Source organism: Rhododendron vialii, chromosome 8a, assembly GCF_030253575.1.
Source record: "Rhododendron vialii isolate Sample 1 chromosome 8a, ASM3025357v1".
In the NCBI taxonomy this organism is placed as follows: Eukaryota; Viridiplantae; Streptophyta; class Magnoliopsida; order Ericales; family Ericaceae; genus Rhododendron; species Rhododendron vialii.
In genome coordinates this window covers 33709243-33734468 of record NC_080564.1, presented here as the reverse complement: position 1 = coordinate 33734468, position 25226 = coordinate 33709243, and the positions used below count along the sequence as shown (strand labels likewise).

At 38.8% G+C, this 25226-nt stretch overlaps 2 protein-coding genes across 4 annotated transcripts; one reads left to right on the top strand and one right to left on the bottom strand.

The window, feature by feature from the left end:
- The first annotated feature begins 5768 nt into the window (after window positions 1-5768).
- Window positions 5769-9584, top strand: LOC131299261 (inositol oxygenase 1-like). 2 transcript variants are annotated; one of them, XM_058324905.1, is made up of 11 exons: window positions 5769-6185; window positions 6383-6491; window positions 7413-7494; window positions 7601-7805; window positions 8050-8109; window positions 8220-8272; window positions 8389-8511; window positions 8619-8688; window positions 8810-8888; window positions 9025-9106; window positions 9242-9584. In XM_058324905.1, the coding sequence occupies exons 1-11, from the start codon at window positions 6155-6157 to the stop codon at window positions 9266-9268; spliced, it is 921 nt and encodes a 306-aa protein (XP_058180888.1). In that variant the 5' UTR covers window positions 5769-6154; the 3' UTR covers window positions 9269-9584. The 2 variants fall into 2 exon arrangements, with proteins under 2 accessions (XP_058180888.1, XP_058180889.1); XM_058324906.1 differs by lacking the exons at window positions 5769-6185; window positions 6383-6491 and adding an exon at window positions 7072-7259.
- Window positions 9585-15925: 6341 nt separating this feature from the next.
- Window positions 15926-24390, bottom strand: LOC131299230 (putative leucine-rich repeat receptor-like serine/threonine-protein kinase At2g19230). Of its 2 annotated transcripts, none has more exons than XM_058324862.1 (9): window positions 24139-24390; window positions 22816-22909; window positions 21797-22319; window positions 20052-20638; window positions 19718-19914; window positions 19495-19621; window positions 19048-19110; window positions 18771-18960; window positions 15926-17907 (listed from the first exon to the last, which is right to left on the bottom strand). In XM_058324862.1, exons 1-9 carry the CDS (start codon window positions 24253-24255, stop codon window positions 17490-17492), a joined length of 2316 nt encoding a protein of 771 aa, XP_058180845.1. In that variant the 5' UTR covers window positions 24256-24390; the 3' UTR covers window positions 15926-17489. The 2 variants fall into 2 exon arrangements, with proteins under 2 accessions (XP_058180845.1, XP_058180846.1); XM_058324863.1 differs by having other exon boundaries at window positions 22816-22921; window positions 24139-24272.
- Window positions 24391-25226: the final 836 nt, after the last annotated feature.

Here is a 25226-nt window from a genome sequence, read left to right as displayed (position 1 = left end):
ATGCATAAGTTTTGCAACTCACATATTTGAGCAACAAAGTCCAAATAAATACCCAGTGGCCGCTTATGAGAGTGTGCATAAGTTCTATATACATTCTCATCACCATGCCTATTTGGATCTTCTTCACCAACTTAATTGATCCGATGACGTGAAGATATATTTATTAGTTTTTTTTTAGTAACGGAGGAACAACTCTACCGCCAATTCACAATATCCAAGCCTTAGGGGGAGCTAGCGCGACCACACCAGTCACGGTCCCCCATTTACTGTAAGGTACTTCTCCTGTGGGAAATCGAATTCCAAACCTTGAGGAGTACTCCCAAAACCTGGACATCGACCCGAAGTAGGTACGTTTCTTCTCCCTCGTAAATTGTTTTATATTCATAAGCATGTATTTATAAAATTACAACTAACATGGTGGCCATAACTTGTATAGTTGTAGAAACAATTAAATAAGTAGAAATTAAAAAATTGTGTTCCAAAGGTCAACGTATATATTGATCAAGTAAGGCTATCTTGTGCTTTTTGTATAACCAGACCGAGCAAACTTGCACGCATTTCGAATAATTCAGGATATTGAAGTTAACAATCAAATAAACCCTGAACTTCGGGACTGGCTCCAAGATTTGAAATTTGGAATATGAGGCTAAGTTGTGTTGCCCTAAGTACTTATTGAAGTTTCGACTTTTTTGGGGGATTTCTTTATTTGAATTTTTACGGAATCTTGGATTTTACTTCTTACATTTTAATACATCTTGACAAAACAAAATCGAAAAATTAGTACAAAATATGATCAAAAGCTAAAGCATTGTTTATTAAAGACAAAGAATAAACCAGAACAAAGACATTTCTTATTTATTTTGTCTTTCAATGATTATTTTCAAGTCCAATTCGTGTTATAATAATATTTTAAATTTAAAAAAAAAACCCTCAAATATCCTGATGAATAAAATACTCCAGCGAATTAAGGTAGTCTAAACCCACAAATTATCACCTAGTTAGTTTTCTTTAAAAATAAAATTATCTTATTTGCACTACAACCTTGCATGTAATGTGCACCTCATTTTAAATTTTGAACAAGTCTACTGGCACAGCAAATCTGTGCACAGATTTTTATGTGGGGTCCACTAAAGATCCCACGCAAGTGATCCGAGCCATTCATTATGTTTAAAATATTTTTTCAAGGGCTTCCGCAAAAAATCAGCTCAATCCAATATCTATAAGTGCTTGATCTAATCGTCTAATTTATCATAGACTTGTGTGGGACCCTTAGTAGACCCCACATAAAAATCTGTGCACAATCTGTGCACAGTTTTGCTGTGCCAGTAGACTTTCTGTTAAATTTTAGTTTAAAGATTTTATAAAAAAAAAAACTTAAGTTGTTACGTTCCATACCTCCACCGACGACATTGGACTAATATGATATATTAAGAAATGGTATATTATCTTTGAATATATGGTATCAGCCAGTGCCAGAGAGGAACAAGTTGGACGTACAACTTGTTGCGACTTCTGCAATTCCAACCGGGTTGGCCTGGTCTTCTTGGCTGGGATGGAGGAATTTTCTCTCATCCAAAAGTCTCAGATTCGATTTTTCTTACCAAGAATATTAGGAATGTCTCACATCATATGCAAGCATGTGAAATTCCTATGAAAATTGCTGCAGGAATTAGTTCAAAATGCACACAAGCTGACCCGTGATACTCCGAGAAAAAAACTTCCGCAATTTCAATCATCATTAGGAAGATGGGGTGGTGCTTCCCCATGTGCATTTCAAAATTTTATGTCAGATCGATGTGCTAACTCCTCTTGAAATGAGCACACATAAGTTACATAACAGGATTAGCATCTTACCATTTATGAGTGACATTCACATGGAGAAGATTCGTTCTTGACAGGGGCGAATATAATCAAGGATGAAGTGTCGGGTTTTTTTCTTGATTAAAAAAAATGTGTAGGATTTTTTAAAAATGTTATTGGGATTGAAAAACCTATATGATTTTTAAAATTTATAAACAAGAAAATTTATTATAAGTCCTTTTTTGTTTCAAAACTTAAGAGCAGCGACCTTTTCCATCTTTGCACAATTTTTTTTTTTTTTTGCCACACGATATAATTACCAGGAGTTAACGGGGTGTGTTAGGTTAGCACAGAGGATGCAGGAATTATCCATAGCCCTGACCCCAAACCGCCCACGGAGGGGCTCCAACTGCACTAGGCAGTGGTTCCTCTCGTCTTTGCACATTAAAAGGGTCATTATAGTTTTTTATGCCTTTTCTTTCTCACTACAGGATTGTCGTGAAGATCGCATCTGTTCAAAAGTGTTTTCACGGAAAAGTTATTCTCTTCTTCTCCTCCATCTAAGAGTTTGCTTTAAATCCGGACCGTTGATTGCCGAGATAGACAACTGAGATGCTCACTACAATTCTGTAATGACTTTGCTCACTACATGATCTCCGGACTCCTGTCTTCTTCTTTTTCCTTTTTTTCTTTTTGCATTCACCTTAAAAGTGGACCAAGATAATCAGAATCATATGACAATTGGATTTTTTTTTTTAATAACCTACGATTGTGTTTGAATTAACTTCAGCTTCTGTTTTTGTTCATGTCGTAAAATTAAACTTAAAAATGATTAACAGAAAACCATGTGGTGCGTTAAAAAGATGCTGTTTTGATATGCATCATGGCCCAAAAGTGCTAAATTATAGATATTTCCAAAAAAACGGTAAGAGTTATAATTTTTTATTTTTACGATTCTTCTTATCGAGATGAATTAATATTCCACAAAAGTTTAATGCAAAATAATCAGGTGCGATTTTTTTTTTTGAATAAATACAAAACAAAAAAGAAAAGTCCAGATTTTTTGGAAAACTAGGTTTTAAATGAAATACTAGTAGCAAGGGCCAAGACATGAGAGAAGTCTTTAAAGTGTGAAGTTAATCAGAATTTACTTCATAAGGATTGGATTCTGTCTAGCAGTAGTTAATTAGATGTAATCATAAAATGATTAATCCTTCGCTCTAACGTGATACCAAGATATTTTCCATGATTGAGTACAGTCAAGAAAAGGACTTGCTGGTGAGAGAGATAATTAACCATCTATGGTGGTTGATGATTTTTTTTTTTTTACTGCAACTCAGGTCTCCGAATCGACTTACATTTACATCGATTAATCTTAGATGACCAATCGGTCCAATCTCACTGCCCACTAGGTTTAACCCAGGTGTCCTCTCTAACTTCTTTTTTTGTTCTTTTGTACTCCCTCCGTTTCCATTTAATTGTCCACTACGGTTTTGCGTGTATTTTCAACGACTTATATCTCTCGACGTATATTGTTAAAAATATGCAATATAGATCTTGTTTGATCGATCTCAATTTTTTCTATAAGTCAATGATTTCAAAAACAAAAAACATAATATACGTCAAGTGTTATAAGCTATTGAAAATGCACACAAAATCGTAGTGAACAATTAAATAGAGACAAAGGAAGTATGTGAAGTTATTATATTAAAAAGGTCTATCCGCAGTTGTGCAAATTCACAAGCGAAAAAAAAAAAGTTCTTAATTAACCATGTACTGTATAAGTTTGTGTCCCCCTTGCATTATTATTATTTTTTGAACGGACTCTTGCATTATTGGATGTTCTTTACGTGGACTTCTTATAATCCGATTTTAACAAATTTGCCAGTTGTCAACAGTTTATTGGCTCCTAGGAAAGAAATTACTATATTTTTGTGGTTAAAAAAATAGAAGTGCAGGCATGGTGTACTCCGTCACAAAATTTTGTCTCGTCGTGCAACAACACTACCTGTAGGGGTATATTTTTGTGGTCAAAAAAATAGAAGTGTAGGCATGGTGTACTCCGTCACAAAATTTTGTCTCGTCACGCAACAACACTACCTGTAGGAGAGCCCATCCCACCTTTGTCAGAATTGAAGCTAAAGTCCTACACTACATATGGTTGGTGATACTACTGTGTTTATAGGGACTCGAACCTGAACCTTGTCCAAACACGTACTGAATGTATTTCCACCCAGCCCTGGCTGGTTCAAGAAGAAATTACTACGTAATACTAATTCTAAAACCACACAAAAAATACATAAACACTTAAACAAATTCACCAACATCACGTGTGGGCCTCCACACACATTGGAGGTGTGTAATGTGTGTAAATTTCACTTGTAATGCGAGGAAATTTATATAAGTGTTTGTGTTCGATTGTAGCGAAACTCGTTTCCCCAAGTTCTCCATACACACACGCACGTGTCGAAAAGCAATATGCTCTCGACGCGAAAACTGGATTGTTTAAGCCCCACGTGTGTAGCTAGCGCCCAATGATTGCCGACCGACGATCGTATACATCACGTGGCAGCGGTTTGGTAATTGCCAAAAATGGAGTGGAAGTAGAAATCGCCCGATCACAAAAGAGGAATAGAGGATACGGGTTTCCCCTCTAGAAGCTAGGGTCTCCTTTGAGTGCCTTTTGTTGGTCCTTTCTAAACCTATATTTTTTTTTATATTGATTAAAATTGTTCATTTTTGTATTTTATTAGAAATATTACTCATGCTAAAACTATACTGTATATCTTTGGAAATATCAATTAGCGCAACGTATTTAATTTGGGAAAATTTTATTTTTCGACCGATGTACTAATTAACTTATTTCATTCGAGATAAAGTGTATTAATTGGATATTTATTTATGAATATACAAGAAGTGAGAAATGCTTCGTACATATATTTATGTGTATAAATCCAGATACATACTTGTCACGACCTTTCGACATAAATGAACCCTTCATTATCTCGTAGCAACTTCCATTGAGATATATGATTATCTTGTAGTAATTTGTATGTTAAACCATTTTAATTTATATAGTAGATCCACGTACGACCCCTTTTGATCTATGCCCCAAACATACACTATTATTTCACGCTCTCATAAAATTGTATACGATTCACACAATTAGGCCTAGTTTAATTTCTTTTAAAAAATGAATAAACCAATTAGTCAAATTTAACAAGTAAATTCTCTATGTTCAACCGAGAAGTCAAATTAACCAAACAGTATGATTGGTCTTGCGGATCAAAAAACAGGATGATTGGTCTCAATAATCCAAAAGTTGAGGATAAAATGCTGGGGACACGTCTCTCGACCACTCCCCAGACACTTTTTGTGAGAGAGAAGTGTCTGAGGAGTGGGCGAGAGCTGTGGCTTAGAAGCTTACAAGTCTAGAAGTAGGGCCTACAAGTTTATGTAAATTGAAGGGAGCAAATAATAATTTGTCACCTCTGAGGTGGTAGCCTAATTGGTGAGGCTCATTACCTCCCTTAACCCATGCAGGAGTTCGAGTCCCAGCAGGAACTCGAACCTTGTCTGCGGACCAAAGGGCGAGAGTTTTCACCAATTGTGCACTAAAGTGGTGCGGCGGTGACGGCACGTTCTCCTGAACGGTAGCTATGGTTCAAACCGAATATTCTATTGACGGGTAGGGAGCCCCCATGATCACGCTCAAGAGAAGTTGCTACGCTAGTCTTCGTTCCCACCCTTTTCGATTATAAAAAATATATACTATAATTTGTCCAAAACAAGAGAGGGAGAGAGAGAGAGTTCGTCCTTGACTAGATGCCACGTCAGTGGGCCATATCCGATGTTGACTTCAACGGGGCTCTGAACCGTCCAACGTTAAGCTGAGTCACATCTGATAAGGCCGTGGACCCCATAACAGATAAATATCCAAAGTGAGAGACAGAGAGAGGTTTTACGCTTGCTTCGGTTCAATGCCAACTTGCATGGCTGGCTAGCTGTGTCCAGCTCTCTCTCTCTCTCTCTCTCTCTGTAGAACAGTTTGTGTGTTATAAGGGATAATCTACGTAATCCCCACTAATTACTATTTTCAATTCTGGTGATGTATGTATTAGGTGTCAAAAAAAAAGATAATAATTGTAAAAGAAGGGATGGAGAAAGTTCAGATTTTCAGGGAAGGACACAACTCCTCCGAATTCTCAGGGAAGGACTCTCCGGCCATTATAAATACGGATCTTCCCCAGAGCCCAAAAATGTCAACCAACCCTAATCCATCACTCCCCACCCACCTTGATTCTCTCTCCTCTTTCTTTGTGGTTGGGTTTCTGAGGTTGGATTTCGATTCAGGATGACTATCCCCATCGCTCAACCCGAGTTTGGTAATTCTTTTTTTTTTCCCCCCCTCCCCTTAATTATTCTTCATTTTTCATTACTCCTCTCAGATCTGTTCCTCCTCCTCCTTTTTTTCCAATATTATTTGTTTGTTTCTTCTTTTTTTTCTTTTTTTAGAAATATCCCCTTGAGACCCAAAAACTAGATTTTCATTGTATTATGGTTTTTGATTATTTTTAAGCAGGAGTTGAAATTGAGGCTGAGGAGAAGAAGATCCCAGCCAACGAAAATGAATTGACTTTGGATGGTGGATTTTTGGTCCCGGAGACCAATTCATTTGGCCAAAACTTCAGGTTTTACTCTTTCTCTCTACTGTTGTTAGGCTTGAACCTAACAGAGAATAAGCCAGATTTATTTGGTAAATTGAGCTGGACGAAATGATGGATTGGATTCATTGTCTAATTCGTCCATAGCCAGAATTCCAAATTGACCCTAGCATTTCAAGATTTGTTCTGTTTTTGCTGTTCTATCCCACAATTGGGATATACGGAGATTCAAATAGTTTTTGCCAAACTGAATGGCGACATTTGATCCTGATGCTCAATTGAGGACTACATTATATGCATCAATTCCAATTGGAACACGAACATTCTAATGCATATGTGAAAAAATGTCGGCACAAGATTTATCCCTTAAAAGTCCGGTTCCTTTGCGAATGAAGTTCAAAATCTACAAGGGTTGGTAGAACGAAGGGATCGAGTTTACAACCGGGATTCGCAACGAGGGAGAGATAGAATGGAGTTCTTCACGGCCTTTCATTATCGATCTTCCTTGAATGTGGTGGTGAACCATACCGGGCCTTCTCTTTTGTAGCCTTGAACTCACTTTTACTTAAAAAAAATTAAAAAATAAAACCACGTGCCGCAATGCTCAATGAGGTTGAAACAAAAGGCAAAAGGAAAGGCAAGCCTAAGCCAGATCTTTTTCTCAATCAGAGCCATTGGGGAGACCAACCTATGCTCTTGAAATGAGCCCTTTCACCCCTCTCCTTGGCCTACACACATGTAAAAACCAAATACCCAGAATTGTGGAGTCAAAAACTGATGTGGATCCCACTTCATGTGAGCTTTTCTTGCCTTTTATGTGTACCTGTCGTATTTTCCCATCCTCCCCCACCTTAAAATTCCAATTTTTGTTTTCTTTTACCAGTTTATTTTGCATATGTTTTCAGCTTTTTCTAGCAAAACTTGTTCTCACATCAGGTGTTAAAATAGGGACTATGATGCTGAAAGTGTCAGGCAAGAAGGGGTGGAGAACTTTTACAGGGTCAATCACATTAACCAAACCTTCGACTTTGTAAGAAGCATGATTGCCAGAGAAATTCCATTTTTTGAATCTGAAATTGCATCTTGTTGTTTTAGACTTGATAAATTACTATAAATGCAATGTTACGAATTTATAGGTGAAGAGGATGAGAGAAGAATATGGGAAAGTGGACAAGGTGGAGATGAGCATTTGGGAGTGTTGTGAGCTTCTCAACGACGTCGTCGACGAGAGTGATCCTGATTTGGATGAACCTCAGATTGAGCACTTGTTGCAAACGGCTGAAGCTATTCGGAAAGACTATCCCAATGAAGATTGGCTGCACTTGACTGCCCTTATCCATGGTGTGTAAATCCCCTGCACTTGGCCTTACAGTTTATGGGAACTGATGGTAGAAGTAGAATCCTTGAAATTTGGTTTTGAATATCGGCCCATTATTGTTATTTGTTTCTCTAGGGCGATTTAGAACCATTAGTATTGCCTGTGTAGGCAGGCAAGCCTCCAATAGTTGGAATAAGAATTTCATTTAGTTGTTTCGAAGTATATGTCAAAGGTGTTCTAATTTGGTCTATATGCATGGCTTTCTAGATCTCGGCAAGGTTCTTCTTCTTCCTAGCTTCGGCGAGCTTCCTCAATGGGCTGTTGTGGGTAGGTATCATTATTTCATTTATTTGGTTCTGTATTGTCAAAAACTTGTGCTCTTCTATACATCATTTGTATAATACTTGGCATTCTAGATTAATATCATGTTAATGTAGGTGACACATTTCCAGTTGGGTGTGCTTTCGACGAATCGATTGTCCATCACAAGGTTGGTCTCCTTACAAATTCCATACTCACACCGGTGGAAAATTACGACGTGAAACGCCTACATCTATCTATAATTGTCTCTGAAATTTACGAGATGTTTTTGGATTGTCGGTGCAGTACTTCACCCAAAACGAGGACTATGACAATGCAGCTTACAACACCAAATTCGGAGTTTACTCCGAGGGATGCGGACTCAACAATGTCATGATGTCATGGGGGCATGACGACTATATGTATTTGGTACTTGTTCCGATCCTTTCTAAATTGAGCAAATATTTCATTTTTGATTTATGGATTGTTGGCGATTGTGGAAACTAAAAGCCTGACTTTTGTGTCTCAATTTGTAGGTGGCTAAGGAGAATAATGCCACTTTACCTTCAGCAGCTCTTTTCATCATCAGATACCATTCATTCTACGGTAAGTTTCAGAAGAAAAAAGAAAGAAAAAAAGAGAGGAGAAAGCTTCTGCAAATACTCTTAACGTTTATCTTAGGGTCATAGCAACATATTTACCGGAATCGCTTTGTTGCATATTTCAGCTTTGCACAAGTCAGGAGCATACAAACACTTGATGAATGAGGAAGACAATGAGAACCTAAAGTGGCTCCAAGTGTTTAAGTAAGGCTAATCTGTTCTTGATATGCGTTTAACACTCCTATTATACGGAAATTGTTCTTAACTCTGTATGCTATTAAAACAACCCAAGTAATCTAATACGTTCATTTTTTTTTCCCCTGTAATTTCTGGTGTGCAGCAAGTATGATCTGTACAGCAAGAGCAAAGTTAGGGTTGATGTGGAAGAAGTCAAGCCATACTATCTTTCTCTCATTCAAAAGGTTTGCAGCCTCTGTTGTGGTCAAGTTATTGTTTTCTATGCCTTCGTCGTTTCCATACCATGTAAATTTCTCCTTTGTTTTCTATTCAAATGTTTATGGGAATCGTACTTAATCACCGGAATGTCGGTGTTGCAGTATTTTCCCGAGAAGCTGAGGTGGTAAGAAATCTGGAGTTGTGAAAGTCGAATGGGTTAATTTCATGGTGGATCGATTGGGGAATCGGTGATGAAGGTGCCAGTGGTAGCTGAATGAATTGATAGTTATCAAGTGCCCCTCGGAGACTCGGAAGCATTTCTTTCATTTTGTTGTTCTCACATCTACTCTCTCTCTCTCTCTCTCTCTCTCTCTCTCATTTACTGTTTCTTTCCATTTGTTGAATGGTATGCTTTGTTCCTCCCAATGTTGGATAGTATGATCCTTTCATTTGGAATAATATCGTAATTATGGTTCTCGTGGAATAAAATCTCGTTCATTTGTATTTTTCGGCAGCCATAACAACATTCCAAAAACTTGAAAAGCTTCGGAAAGGTGAATAAATTGGCAAGCCTTTTATACGAAAACAAATGAAAATTAGATTCCCTGAGCGTGGAAGATTTGTTGTAACACTCAAGAATTCAGACCTTATTTCAAGAAGTAGAATTTTAAATGCATTAATCTAAGTCGTTTGATGTAATTATGGCATATTTCAAACCATTTGTTAGAAATTCAAGGTCAGTGTAGGGTTTATATAAAAGAAAAAAACAATACTTTGATTGTGTTTTGCCTGACTTTTCTTTCCCAACAGAGGGAACAAAAAGCCTTATTGCAATTTAGTATTTTGGCACAAGAAAGTTAAGTTCAAACAAGTCCAATTGACCAAACCCAAAGATCGAAGATATTATCGAAGAAGATATAAATATCTAGTTTTCAAAAACTCTAAAATATCTAACTTTAGAAACTCTAGAATATCCTAGTAAAATATCTAGAGTTTTTTTTTTAAGAAAAAATCTTTGTACTAGAGTCTTCCAGGGTGGATAAATAATCTGTCAAATCGAAAATCCAGTCCAAACTAATCTAAACCGAAAGGTTTGGTTTGGGTTTTTAGTAGTATGGTTTGGTCATAGTTTAAAAAAATTAAAAACCGCATTACATGGTTTGGTTTGTAGATCACGTTCACGGTTATGGTTCCAAACCGAATACATATATATATATATATACATATATATATATATATACATATAATTTAATTATGATTCACCAAATAAATATGGGGAGCCTTAGTCAACTATTTTCCTAATTTATTGATTCTATTAAATTCTCCACAATATTTAGTTTTCATTCTCTGCCAAGATAATTTAGACTAAACTTCTATAAATTACAACTCATTCTTAATTTCCTATGATTATTAATTTAATCATACACATAAAGCACATGAGATCACCAGATCAGTCAACTTGCACTGCCCAATTCCTAAATTTCTCTAAATTCTATTCCTATAATTTCTTCCCTACCAAGACTTGAGGCAATTGTGGTATTCCACTCTTAATTAGTTGGTTGATGTTAGTGTATTTTGATAATTTGAATGGAATTGATTTTAATTATAAGTTTTCTTTTAATTTCTTCGTAATTTTAAGTACTTTAAATATTTTTTGAAAATGATAGCTTAACTCAAAGCAAACTGTCGTTTAAAAATGAAACAGAACCGTACTTTAATGGTTTGGATTGGTTTGGTTCTATGCCTTTTGTGGATTGGTTTGATTCTCTAAATTTAAAATCTGTAGGTATTGATTTGGTTCTTGGTTTATTATAAAACCAAACCAATCCGGACCATACTTACCCCTACTACCACGGAGTAGTATAAATAAGGATGGATTCCAGCCATTTTATATCAAGCCAAAAACAAAATTTAGGTTAAGTGTAATACAAATACTCTTCTTTCCCACTATTGTCTTTACTATTCTTCCTCTTCAAAAAATATTGTCCAACTAAACAATAACTCATATTCTTTCAATAACTGTATCTTAAGGTACGCGATACATATCTCGATATAATCTATACAATTGAAAAAAGGTACATAATACGTATCTTGATAAAAAAATACTGCTCATATTCCCTCTCTTAACCATGCTCATATGCTCGAAGACTTGCAAAATGTGGTGGGTATTCCACCGTTTTCTGCTTCTTCTCAACTTCTAATTATTGCGATTTTTTTTTACAAGCCGGACTGAAGAAATTGTAATCTGCGAATGGGTGGTGATGCTGGTGGTGTTTTGTTGGGGAGGTGACAGATCATTTTAGGGAGAACAAATTTTGATTCTAACCAGTTCCGTGAGTGTGGGCACGCGCCCCGGAAATTTTCGCTTATAAAATTTGGGTGCGGCCCTCTTTGGAAAAGCGCGGCGAAACGCTTCGATTCAGAGTCGCCACTCGAATTTTAGCGGTGAACCACCCAAGGAACCGAACTCGAAAACGTTTACTACGTTTGTTTGATTTTGAAAAAGGCGTAGACCGGTCCGTCGTCACCTTCGATATTTGAGGTTCGGGAGCCATGTTACGAGAAGGGAAGGGTTTTATGGCACCCCCTCTCGCCCAATCCGGAGATCGGTCTCTACTCGGGCATTTTTGTAAAGTGTTTGCATTTTTCTCTCATTGATTATTTTTAGCCAGTTAGGGCGGGGGAGCAGATAATGGGGATTAAAGCACTGTAACAAGTTGCATTTATGTGATAAAATGTTTATGGATGATTGATTGAAACAACGAATATAGATTGAGAACAAGGACCTGTGGGTGTTTTAAACAAACTGGAACACACTGATCCAGCGTGATGCACGCAGGAGAAAACCTGTATGCACTAGCCAGGCGACTGCATACGGAGATGACCTGCGTACTCCACTTCAAAACTGGCGTGCGCCGGTAGGTCTAAACCCACAGCTCCTATCTCTCAAACCTCTGGGCTCTGGAATGGATCAGTGCACACCCAGGACAAATCACACAGCTTAATAGCAGCATATATACAGATTACAAACAGATGAAATGGCTTGAAGCCATGAAAATAGACAGGAAACCCCATATACAGAGTGGGGAAATAGCAAGAGGCCAAGATCAAGGCGAGATACAAGGGCCAACCACTGGGTCGTGACATCACTGCCATACGCCAGTCATGAGACCACGTACGCCAGTAACATCATTTGTCCAATGTTTGGCTTTGCATCTTCCGGGCTCTCTGGAACACGACCAGAAGGATCCCGGAGGCCTTCTAAAGCAGATGAAAACAAATATTGAATGTTATAGCTAAACAGTTCTAGGATGCAGAAAGCTGTAAAACTGGTTATTAGCATGCTATAAGGTGATGAGAGAAAATATAAGCAAGAAATGGATGATCAATGATCCCCACGCCAGTGTGCGCATACCGCCAGGGCTGGCGTACGGCTTGATATTACTGGCGTGCGCCATTGTTCACTCTTTACAATCCTTGAATTTAGGCCAGCTTTAGGGCTAGGACTGGTATTGATTACCAGCCTTGACCCTGCTAGCCCCCCTCAAGGGTTAGAACAGAACGTAAGCAAAAAAGGTGGTATACCTCTTTGGATTGAGTTTTGATGATGGATTTGAGCTTTGAACTTGAGTGTTGATGGATGGGAGATGAAAGAATGGCTGTGTAATGGTGTGAGGTTCTCTCATTTCTCTTTCAATGGAGGAGGAGAGGTAGAGAGCAAGAGAGAGGAGAAGAAGAAGGGTTGCACTCTTCAATGTGATTAACCCCTTGCAAATGAATGCAATATGGGTATTTATAGAGGAAAGAGGGACTGAGATCAGTTGGGGCTAAGGGCTGTTTGGCTGGTTGGAACAAGAAGAGAGCCTCCCATGCATTAAATGCATGACACTTGCCTTGTGGGGGGTGTAGGAGAGAGGGGGAACGGGCCTGGACGATATAATCATCAAGGAGACTGTAGCCGACGTCAGGGTGGCACAAAAGTCTCGTCCATGTGGCTGAATAAAGTTGATTTGACTGGGATTGACTGGCGTGCGCCACATATGTACCGGCGTGCGCCAGTAAAAACTGAGTCAACGGCCGATGACCAACACGTGGCAGTTAACTGGCGTGCGCCAGGGTAAAAATGGAGTAAGCCAGTTTGGGTTTTGCTCGGGTTGTTTGACTCTGGTTCGAAGGGTTTGAAAAAGGCTCGGGATGCTCAAAGCTCAAACACACCATCATACTCAGACTGTTCTCGACCATTAATCGTCATTGGGGAAATAAAAGATCGACAAATAACGTTATCTGGACAGTCCAGAATGGAGTGTCTACAGTGAGTAGTGCTTCACATTCATTCGCAACGTGTGGGGATTTGACAGGAGCGCCCTAGAGAAGCCTAATCTCCGCTGCCAGTGAATCTCGGGAATCCATCATGAGCCTCTACTTCTCCAACTTTTTTTGATTTTAAGACCGGAGAAGTCACTCTCTTTCATTTTGTTGAAGGGTGTTACGAATCCAAAAGGTAACATAGCTGCGGTGGAGGGTAACGAAGCTGCTGCGATTAAGAATCATCCTTTAGTCCGAAGGCCCGCGACCCGCTCAAAGCCTACCCGGCCCGAGACCGTAAAACGGGCGGGCTAGCCCGGTCCGTAGTTTGTAATGGGCGGGCTCGGGCCTATGAATTTTTACTCGGCCCATCCGTAGGCCCGGCCCGTGAGCCCACCTGACAACCCACCTATGGTACCTGCCCAAAAGCCTGCCAACGGGCCCGCCTATTAGCCCAAAATCCCACAAAACCCTTTTTTTCCCTTGGTTTAGTTTTGCCCAAGGAAATTTAAGCCTACCCGGCTTTTGGCCCGCCGGCCTGCCAATTGGGCTAGCCCGTGGGCCGAGCTTGGGCTTCAATTTATAGTAGGTAGCCCGGCCCGCCAAAAAGAAAAAGCCCGGTCAGCCCGGCCCGTGGGCGGACTTAGGCAGCGATTTGGCGGGCTGGGCCGGCCCGGCCCGGCCCGATGATGACCCTTAGCTGCGATGGAGGGTAACGTCACTCCAAATACCCAGATGTTGCGGTTGCAATATTGGTTTTAAAGTGCCAAGGGTAAACTCAAAAGGGATGGGGCGATAAATTGTGTGAGTGAGGTTTAGTTTATATGCAGTTTTATTTTGAAGTAGAAATTGAAACCGACGACTTTACTTTTGGTGATCTCCTTGCAAACTGTATGGCACCTTTTGTGTCTTATTAAGTATGTATGCCCTACTGTTAGAATCTCTCTTTTCCTTGCTTTGTTTCTCGATGAATTCTAGTGTTTGCGGTTTGCAAAATTGCAGTTAGTCCCCACCAGTTGCTAAGCCCAGTGGATTTCCTTTTTAGTTTCTACCCTGCATGCTCGTGTATGTGTCCACGCTGAAATAATCTTTGCTTGAATGGTGTGCCAAAGTTAGCATTTCTGGAGCAATTAGTGTCCATGTTAGGTAGAAAATCGAACTGGTTTTGGCAACTTGCATTTATGTGGTGGTTAAGTAGGGCGGTAAACGAATTGAACCGAGCTCGAGTCTGAGTTTGAATTTTTCAGCTCGGTTAATTCGGTAAAAGCTCGGCTTATTAAGAGTGGCTCGACTCGATTAAAGAGGCTCGTTAAGTAAAAAACTTAGCCCAGCTCGCTAAGGCTAGAACCGAACTCGAGCTCGAATTTTTGACTTGTTTAGTAAACGAGCCGAGTTCGAACTCGAGAAGGTTTGACTCAGCTCTGCTCTTTTACAGCCCTACGCTCAAGAGGTGTTAACTCTTTAAGAACTTCAATAAAATTTTGTTAACAAGGGATGATAATGGAGCGGGTATTGGGATACCCGTACCCGATACCAAGAAGTTATGCTATGCTCGAATTAGCCCCCATTACCTGCGGGGATGTCCCCTGGGGTTAGGAGCTCGAGGGTGATGTGTGTTTTTGCTTATTTTATATGCGTTTCTGTTGCGTGTGGGACCTAAAAATCCCTTTAAATATATCTATTCATATCCATATAGTTCCATTACCAAAATGTGCAAATTGCAATGTGCATTAAATTTATATCTTGTCGGCAACCATAAAAGCATGCATCAACAGCTTGCTAGAGCACGAGCCGGTTGGACTATACGACTGTGAACCTTCGAGATTTTACAAAATGACAACATGGTACTCTCACAACAGTACTTTGTGAATTTTGTTGGGTAGGGAGACAACATTCTTATATGGGAAAATTAGCCATAAGAATGGTAAACTAGTTTTCATTTAGGAGAAGAACGTTAGTAAAATAGTTTTCAGTGGAGGTCCTTCAACTTTTTGAGTTTTTTAGTCATAAGACCAAAACATGTTTAGGCATTTTTATAGTATTTTAGGGTGCACTTTCTTATTATAGAACTTTAGTGGTTTAGGCACTTTAATAGGGTACCTTAAGGTTTTATACACTTTCATAGAATACCCTAGCGTTGTTGATACTTTCAACCTGAAAAGTTTTTGATTATGGTCATTTGCAAGTCTAGCTTTTACCTAACACTGTTTAAGTGCATGGCCGCCCTTCATTTTCTTTCTAGAAAGGACTTCACTTCAAACTCCCAAATTCAACCTTCATAATTGTCATACGGGGAAAAATAAAAAATAAAAAAACTGAAAGTTTGGAATTCAAACAAATCTCTTTTTTTTTTTTCAACCCAACCGCGAAATTCAACCTTTCAGTTGAAATAGACGTCCAAAGATGTCCTTTTGATCAGCCACTTGTGTAATGTACATGTACCAGCCTGTTTACATAATAGTAGTCAACAATGGCAATTGGAAATTAAATTTTAATTTTCTTTCAAAACCCTTAATTTGTTTTCTTGGGTCAATGAGTTCACTATGAATGGCATCTTCGGATCCAAACAGCAAGAATTTTGGGGTAATTTGGTGATTCGCTGGACCAAAAGACCCTAACACAACTTGTATAAATATGCATAATCTGATTTCACCCAAGGAAGATTCAAACAATAGAGTTCAGTGCCCACTATGGCAGCTTACTCTCCGAGGTCTGTTATGGTGAAACTTATTATTATCATATTTGCCATCTTTCTGTCTTCTCTTTTACCATGTGATGCTGCTCGATTGAATCGTGGCCGAGGTAAATTCTCGTCACAATCTTAACATTCCAGTTTCGTGGCACACGTGTTTCCAATTTTCAGCTTTGCATTAGAAAGGAAGCAACTTTTTGTTTAATTTGTTCAAAACACAAGAAACAGAGAACATGTTCGAGGCACACCCGGTGTTTGTCAAAACTTCTTTTGGAGAGAAGAGATGGGATAGATGAAATGAGCAAATTGGCGGCGAAAGGTGAGGAGGGTTGCCAAATTGGAAAATAACTCAACAATGAGTTATTCTTTCTGTCATAGGTATGATAGTCGATTAGCAAAAATTAGACTCGTTGAAAGGATAACGAAAACCTCTGTGTCCATCGACTCAAACAAAAGACCTGTTCGTGTTCCTACAAGATCATTCGGCCAACTGCCCAACTCACTTTTTCTAAGTTATCAGTCCTTACTTTATAAGTTTGAATTTTCAGAAAGGCTAAAACAATACTTACTAGATTCTGATTTTGTTTCTCATTGGTTTCTTCTCATGGCAGAACTCCTTCAGAGAACCTTTTGCCCTAATTGTGTATGCTGCGCCCCTCCAACATCCACCTCTCCACCGCCGCCCTCTTGCTGTCGTTGTGCCTGTGCTATTCCTTGATAACATATGTAGAAAATCCAAGATTTCATACAAGTACTTATTTAGAAAGAAAAAAAAAAGATTTCATAGAAGGAAAAATCGACTGATCATGAGGCAATACTTCGGGTCTTCTTTGGCAAGGATGGATTAGCGTATGGTTTAAAGTTCTACAAACCAGTTTTCAACTTCTGTTTATGGTGTCATCAATAAACTTATTGATGATGTGTTTAAGTACTTGTGATTTTAGTACAGACGCAAAGTAGATACGAATTGTCAGAGCATTGAGTAGAAAGTTCGTAAATACGAAATGGACTGAGGTTCCCAGCGGTCCGAAAATTGGATTGTACAATACATTTTATCCACTTTCAGAACAAAATGGAGAGGAATGAATCCCTTGACTGATGTATTAATAACAGAACTCAACTATTAAGACAATTACAAATTGTTTGCAGGACCAGCATTCAAGTCTCCAGCAATTTTGCTCTAATCAGAAAAAAGTTCAAACATTAATTGCCACAACTTTAAACTCTTGACCTGATCGATCGAGGCACTATTGCAAACAAGTCACAAAAGTTTTAACGGTAAAAAGGAGAGAAAAACACGAACAAAACCAAACCAAACCGAGCCTTAAGTCCCAATAAGTTGGAGTCAACTTCCTTGCTTGTGAAACCAAGGGATCTTCTTAGTTGTTTAGCTTGTGTACCATCTACCTTGCTTATGGACCGCTCATGGAAGATTCAAGATCCAGCGGATTGCGCGAATAATCAATTCCACTGTTTGATCCCTCTGAAATTTCCAAAGGTCCTTCACTGGCTAGATAAATTTGCAAACACTCATTCAGTTCCCCTAATACTTGACTCATGGATAGCCTTTGAACGGCACTTGATGGTATACATGCTATAGCAGTCTCCAATGCTTTCCAGACAGAGTTACTCTCAAAATCCCCTTGCAACCTTGGATCTGCAATGCTGCTAATTTCCCCTCTTTCGAGCATCGGCATAACCCATTGGACTATGTGGTCAACATTCTCTTCGCTTTTTATGACTGCAGGTTGGCCTGTGATCAGTTCCAATAGAACGACACCAAAGCTGTAAACATCGCTTTTCTCAGTTAACCTCTTGGTATAATAGTACCTGCAGGGAAACATTCCAAGAGAAGCTTCGTCTTTATTTGGGGATTAAAGAAGTTTCACCACAAACTGAAAGGCCAGAAATGTGGTTATAAAAACTGCCAATTGTAGTGTAACTTGTATGCTACAAATGCAATGCGAAGAACCCACAAAGAAAATTGCCATATGCAGAAGGAAGTTTCAGGGATCAGCGTAGCAAGACCGCCACAATACAGGAGAAAAGGTTGATTCTCCACCAATATCACAGAGAGAGAGAATACTAATAAAAAGTACGAGTTCACTGGAAAGGTAATTACAATATTAAGAACTAAACCAATTTCCATAAACAAGATACGTATTGGAGTAGGAAGCCCTATAATTCAACATGAAACCTTCAACTAAAGGAAATTAGTACTGATAACAATATTCCAAAAGGAGTTATTAACCCTGACGTAATAAATATAAAGTTATAAAGTTATATTGCTATAGACTAACTATGTCACATGAGTAGATTTTTGTGTTGTAAATATGATGGCATAGTGAGTCTTCCCAGGTAGATATCATATGCATGTTCGCAAAATCCAAATCGATGAAAATTACAGGTAATCCCTATGAAAACAATCAGAATAATGGATGCAGATCCATAAGCGCATCTTCAGGAATTCAAGCCCAATACATATATAACATATTTTGAGTTTTCTACTTCTCGAGGATTTGATTAGGAAAACGTTGTTTGCTTTCAAATGACCACTACCCTTCAGGACCCAAGGAAAAATCCCCACTTGAAAGCAGACAACATTTTCTTCATTATACCATCCACATGGAGGAAACGCAAGGCAAAATGGCACCATTTGAAGCTCTTTGGAAAAACCAGTTATGGAGACTTACTCAGGATCAAGATATCCAAATGTTCCGACTACTTCAGTTGATACATGACTTCCATCTTCAGCAGGAAAGATTCTGGACAATCCAAAATCTGCAACTTTTGCTTGCAAATTTTCAGTCAATAAGATGTTGGTAGTCTTGATGTCTCTGTGGATTATGGGTGGCTTGCAACCATTATGCAGATACTCCAATGCTGCAAATTTTGTCCCCAAAAAAAATTGCTACTCAGTCAAAATGCTCACCAAAATGAAATTCTCTTCCTGTCCAGCTGGTTACTAACCGTGTGCTGCATCTATTGCTATCTGAAGTCTCTGCTTCCACGTTAGAACAGCCCTATTTTGGTCTGCAGTTACAAGTTACTGATCTTCAATTTTCTGTCTTCGTCACAAAAATTAAGATGAATTTGTTTTGTCGACATTCGCCGTCCCACCTTTTCACACACATTCACCTCATACTTGGGAAACAATTTCCTATGCCTGAAATCTTTTTAGCTTGATAGTATGGATATTGCTTACATGAAGATGGCAATAAGCGCAGAGAAAGAGATGGAAACTGCTATGGTTTTGGCCTTTGGCCCGTTTGGCTCATGAACTGTGCAATTAAATTCATTTAGTAAGTTGTTTTGGTCCCTTTCTTAATTGTTTTCCCTTTATTTGAGACTTTGATTCAACTGCGTGGGTATAATTCAAACTCAAAATACGGGAAAGAAGGCATGATTTTTAGTCACCTAGTAAGCATTCTTTCAAGTTCCCATTACCCATATACTCGTATAGAAGTGCTGTATTTGAGCCTTGGTCGCAATACCCAATCAGAGAAGCCACGTTCCTATGATGAACGGTCGTTAAGAGCTCAGCCTGTAATCCAAAAAAGAAACACAGCGGGAGACAATTAGGATTATTTTCATAATGCGGGAAAGAGAGTACTAAACTTATGGCGACGAGAAGTTTTGCCTCAGTCCAGAATTGTTCAGATCCTTGGCTTAACGGTCGAGAGAACATCTTCACAGCAACTTCAGTGCCGTCTTCTAAGTATCCAAGATAGACTGTTCCAAATCCTCCTTTCCCGATGACTCTTTCGAAGTTATTTGTGATAGTCACAACTTCAGAGTACGTGAATCTTCGGTTTTTTGGCTTTAATGTTCTTCCCTCTAAAAAATTTTGCAGAACCAATCAAATGGCAAAGATGAAATTACTACAACTTTATTTACATACTTGAGGAAATAATTTCTAGAATGTAACCCAAATAACTGCATGAGGTAATACAGGCAATGAAGAGATACACAACCTGTGCGTCTTCTCCTTTTTAAGCTCCACAAGATAGCTATTGATCTTAAAAGTATTATCGATGGAACAACAGAAGCTACTATTATTGCAATAGTGTTCCGGTTCTTCTTCTTCTTCATCCGTTCACAAGAGTCTGATCGGGGGAGCTTTTTTTCCACGTAAATCTCCACAGCATTAAGAATGGGAGGAAGGGTTGACCTTATTGTCCTCACAAGACTCAGCCGAATCTCTCCCCTACTAGAGAAGTTAACGGGAACGGTGGTTGTCGTCAGGTAACTAGGTCGAACGGGTTCTGGCCAGGGATCATCATTCAGTAAGATGTTAAATTCTCGCAACTCGTCATTCCCGGTTTCCTCAACGTCACAGAAGTGCAAGTAGACGTAGAACTTAGAGTCATCCCCGCCCACGTCCAGGGAGTATTGTAAGGAAATTTTGGAAGCATTGAGTGCTTCAACTCCTATTCTCATCATTGACGACGGCAATTGATATTCTTTGCTGCTCTCGGGGTTAATCGTGAGAGATGTCGAGATATTCTTGGAGTCATTCACGGCTTTGTGAGACCAACTGCGACCAAGATCATCTAAGATCCTGAAGATTTTTCAACCATAGAAGATGTGTCAGTACTGCTCCTCTTAGAAGTGCACAAAATAACTGTATGACTCTCCAATGGAATTAACTCACTGTCATGAGTTGGATTTGTTAAGTTTCCATTAGGGATTGGTTCGATTAATTCTGAGTCCGAGAACATAAGAACCAATCAATTTGGTTTTGATTTAGGTTCGGTGACCGACTGGATGATTAACCAAACCAACCCGAACCAAAGATGATTGCTTACCAACCCGTAACCAATCTCCTACATACTCTTTGCAGAAGTTTCTCTCTCTTCAAATATAGTGACTCCTCAAATGATCAATTCAAGAGTACAATAGCAAAAAGATTTTAAAAGGGGAATGAATTAATAAAGTTTGAAGGATGGGTCGAAGTCACAATTTTAAACACTACAAAAATGAGTCATCAAAATGCCACATAGGTCACCAAAGATATATACCATAAAAAAAAAAAATTAAATGAGTGGGTTGGAGATGCTCTAATACTATGCGACTAATAGGTTCAACCAAAATTAGATATGCAATCCAATGCTCTGTGACTACAGCCATGGACCCTAAAAAGAACCTGCAGATCCGAACAAAATTTCCTTGGGATGTCCTCTGTGCGACTATGCACCTTGATCAGTCCAACTCCCGGTCTAATATTTGACAACATAACGAGGTTGATGCTACTCAGCGTTTGGTCATAACACAATCCAACAATTCAACTTCCAAGCTCCACCTCGGGAAAAAAAAAGGGGTTAAGGTTATCGAACAAAAGAGAACATTGATTGTTGGGTACCATGGGATTCAGTGTTCCAACACTCTCTATCCCATACTGTGACAAGAGCCTTGAGGATGCTAGAAGATTCCAGAGAGTTCAAGAAGATTATTGAGCCTTCTATAAAGGATGGAAGGCCTCATTCGTGTGGTCCCTTTGGTGAGGTAGGGAGAACCCAAAATGAGGGAGTACCATCCAAGCGTCTGTTGTGTTGTCAATGTACTAGCAAGTGCAATTAAGTGCGTGTAAAATCATTTGTATACCTAATGAAGTTTGTGTTCCTTTCGCTGTAGTGAGACATGGAAACATGAGAATATTGGGAACAGAAATCCATGTCTATAACTCAAATATCCTCCATCATTATTTTAGGAGACTTACCAATTTTCCCGAGATGAACCCATGAAATTCCGTTCATAGTAAGCCAAGCATCGAGTTTCTGACTTGTAAATGGGACCATTCAAATGCCTTAGCTCCAGCGCAGATATGAAAGGAGTTCCCTCACCCTTATCTAAGAGACATACATGTATACAATCCGTGGATGCCACATACATGATTTCTGACATTTTGGCAGTTGTGTCGTTAGACAGATCTAATTCTTCCCACAGATTGACACCAATATAAAGATCAAACTTTGGTGGGTTCTTCAGCCCATCGTAATTGCCATACCAGAACCAAACTCTGATCAAGTAGGTATTGTATTTTCCCTGTTCTGGTGTCAAGGTGTAACAGGTCCTCTTTCCTTGAGGAAAGCTTCTTAGGTTGTCCAAAAGTCGATTTTCTTCTTTGTACTCTGCTGATATGTTTCTGTTTATGCCCGTGTTAACAAACGTGTCATCAGAACTGTAGTATGTGTTCTCGTAAACGTGACCTTCTGGCATCCCACAATCTATGCTTATGAAACCTTTCAAATTCAACAACCAGAATGACGACATTCAGTATGTCTATTATATACAATATTAGGATAAACATCTAACGGAGCAACTTTAAAAAACTCAGGCATGTTTGGGAATACGCATGAATGGGCGAACATGATAATTTAAATATGTTGGTACACACAACAATCGTAGGTAGGATATTGCATACGGGAGAGCCTCAACCTCAAGGCCAACCCCTTGGTTTTTCTGATGACAAAGACTAAGTACGGTTTGTGAAAAGGTTGGTTGAAACTTCATCGAGTTTCGAAATAAAGTATATTCAGCTTAGTGTGGATGAAAAATCTTTGAAGAAAATGCAAGAAGTCATCAAATGTTGTAAACAGAGGAGATCTTAATTTTTTCAACTTTTTTGTCAGCAATATAATGAAATTGTACACGTAAGGTCACACAACAGTATTTCAAGTTTCAATGTAGTGAAAAAAGTAGAAAGAAAAATACCATGTGTATATAGAAGTGAGTTACCTGATTTGTCCTCCTGGCCATGAATCTGAGTTGTGAGAGACAAACAAGCAAGCAGCATAGAGTAGACGAGACCCGTTACCATCGCCATTGTGCCCTAATAATCAGCCTAACATGAATGAATATTGTTTTTCAGAATTAATATTTTACTGTGTCAGGCGCATGCTACGTTAGCCTACATTTATCACAGCTATTATTAAAGCACAAACCATTGCATACGGAAATCAAATAATTGACAACTCCATTAGGAAAAACTTGTCCAAGCAATTAAGCTGGACGATTATCAGATGAAAACTTCACTTGAATGATGAATCTTTGTGTGTGCCCATTGGAGTATACATCAGTCTAGCAAATCAACCAAAATATGTTTCCTTTATATATGGAGTCCAAAACCAATATTTAGGAATTCCAGAATATAACCAAAATCGGCCAAACCGCGTGATTTCCGCCTGGGTGGGATTTTTGGAGAGCACTGGAGTCAAAACCTGATTTGACCGCCCGGGCGGGATTTACAGAGAACACACATATCGAGCCAAAAATCCCACAGTTTTCATGTTAGTTAATTTGGGCTATGGTTGAAACAGATGAACTGAAGGCAACATCCACCAAAAATGAAACCCACTAGGTCCTGTATTGATCTCAATTAACCATTTATATAGGGGGGTTTAACCCCTCAAGAGTTGCCTGGCGACCAACTGTGACTTGGTGTTTGCTTCAATCTGAAGTCTCAGTTTCAAAACCAACCAAGTGCTATCAACTCTTATGCAGTTAGTTTGTACGGGCTTTAATTGGGCCTGGCCACGTGATTTGTTGGGAGTTTGTCCGATGCCTCGACCCGCCACTGCGTGCTCAAGGCCCAATTTTATGAGGGAGTAACGGCAAAGAGTCCACAACATTACTTGGGCCCAATATACATTGAATGACCCATATTCACTTAAAAGGCTAAGCCTTATAAGTGGTGAGCCATCCAATTGTATATTAAGGTCCAACTCTTTTTCTGTTTATCCGATGTGAGACTCAACATTCACACATGTTCTAACATGATTGGTCTTCTACGCGCTCGTAAACTATCCCAAACAGCATGAGTTAGGGAAAAAAATAGGTACATGGTTTTTTTTTTTTTTTTCTCATTGGAGAATTTTATCGAACAATAACCTTGGACAATAAAAAACAGAACAACAAGCCTACCCATCATCTAATCAATTCACACAACCCACTCAATAACTCGCATATATCACAAATTAACACTGTGCCTTCATAAACTAGCTGCAGTTTATCAGGAGGGAAAAATGTCGATTCGAAGTAGATATATAAGTGGTTACTTACCTGATCCAATCCGTCAGTCGTTGGTTTCTTGAATGTGGAGATCAGATCAGCAATTCGCAAACACCAGGGATTTTTCGCGGGCGATTTTTGTTTTAGTAGTAGTAGTAACATAAGCATGCAAACGCAAATTTCTATAGCAATTAAAGATTAGATATAATATAACCTCGAGTAATCACTATATATGTGTGTGTCAGTCCCCTTTTTCTATAAGGGCGTCCGCACTCAACAAAGTGCGGACCTCCCTTTTCTGATCGAATTTTAATAATCTGAGTCGCTCAATATATTCAGAACGTGATTTTAAGGATACAGTTTTGAAATCGATAGAAAAAATGACCGGGAAGAGCTCCATCCGAGAGGTTTTTTTTTTAACCGTTCAATGAAAACTGCTCGGATGAAGCCCTTCCCGGTCTTTTTTTTTTCCTGATTTCTTGCAATGACCTTTAAAATCACATTCTGATCACATTGAGCAGCTCAAATCATTGAAATTCGATCAGGAAAGGGGACATCCGCACTTTGCTGAGTGCGAACGCCTTTATAGGAAAGGGACCATTACGGATTGAGATATATTTTCTACTCCGGTTCGTGAATGATCTTTCCTCAAATTAGTCTAGTCGTCCTCGAAAATTTGAGTATTTTGGGTTCGACTAGCTCCCGCAACATACATGTGGGTCCCTAGCATTTATTATGTAATTTTCATACATGTATGTGAGAGAGGTGTAATTGGACTGTGGCATATTGATGTATCCTTAGCATTCCCCCTACCGATATACTGTACTACTAGGGAAGTCTACAATATACACTCCTTAAAATGGTGTACTATATGCACTTATTTTATGGTTCATTCATAACATTTTAGCATGTTTTATAACTTTTGTTTTAGAATTCATAACTTTTCAACAGTACGATTCATAACATTTTTCATTATGATTCACAACATTTTGATATATCTTATAACCTTTATACGATTCGTAACTTTTTAGCAATACGATTCGTAACATTTCCTCTATAATTCATAATATTTTGAGAGTACATATGATACACATTTAAATAAATGAGGTGTATTATAATCTTTCCCCTACTACTATTCA

Bases quoted from the DNA above. Each gene is read 5' to 3' on its own strand.
- LOC131299230 (XM_058324862.1), bottom strand. From the start codon at position 24,255: ATGCTTATGTTACTACTACTACTAAAACAAAAATCGCCCGCGAAAAAT. The intron at 20,639-21,796 runs GTAAGTCTCCTA...AAAAATCTTCAG, and splicing joins GGTTCATCTCGGGAAAATTG to GATCTTAGATGATCTTGGTC. The intron at 19,111-19,494 runs GTGACTAAAAAT...TTGTAACTGCAG, and splicing joins CTTGAAAGAATGCTTACTAG to ACCAAAATAGGGCTGTTCTA.
- LOC131299261 (XM_058324905.1), top strand. From the start codon at position 6,155: ATGACTATCCCCATCGCTCAACCCGAGTTTG. The intron at 8,273-8,388 runs GTTGGTCTCCTT...TTGTCGGTGCAG, and splicing joins AATCGATTGTCCATCACAAG to TACTTCACCCAAAACGAGGA. The intron at 8,889-9,024 runs GTAAGGCTAATC...TCTGGTGTGCAG, and splicing joins AAGTGGCTCCAAGTGTTTAA to CAAGTATGATCTGTACAGCA.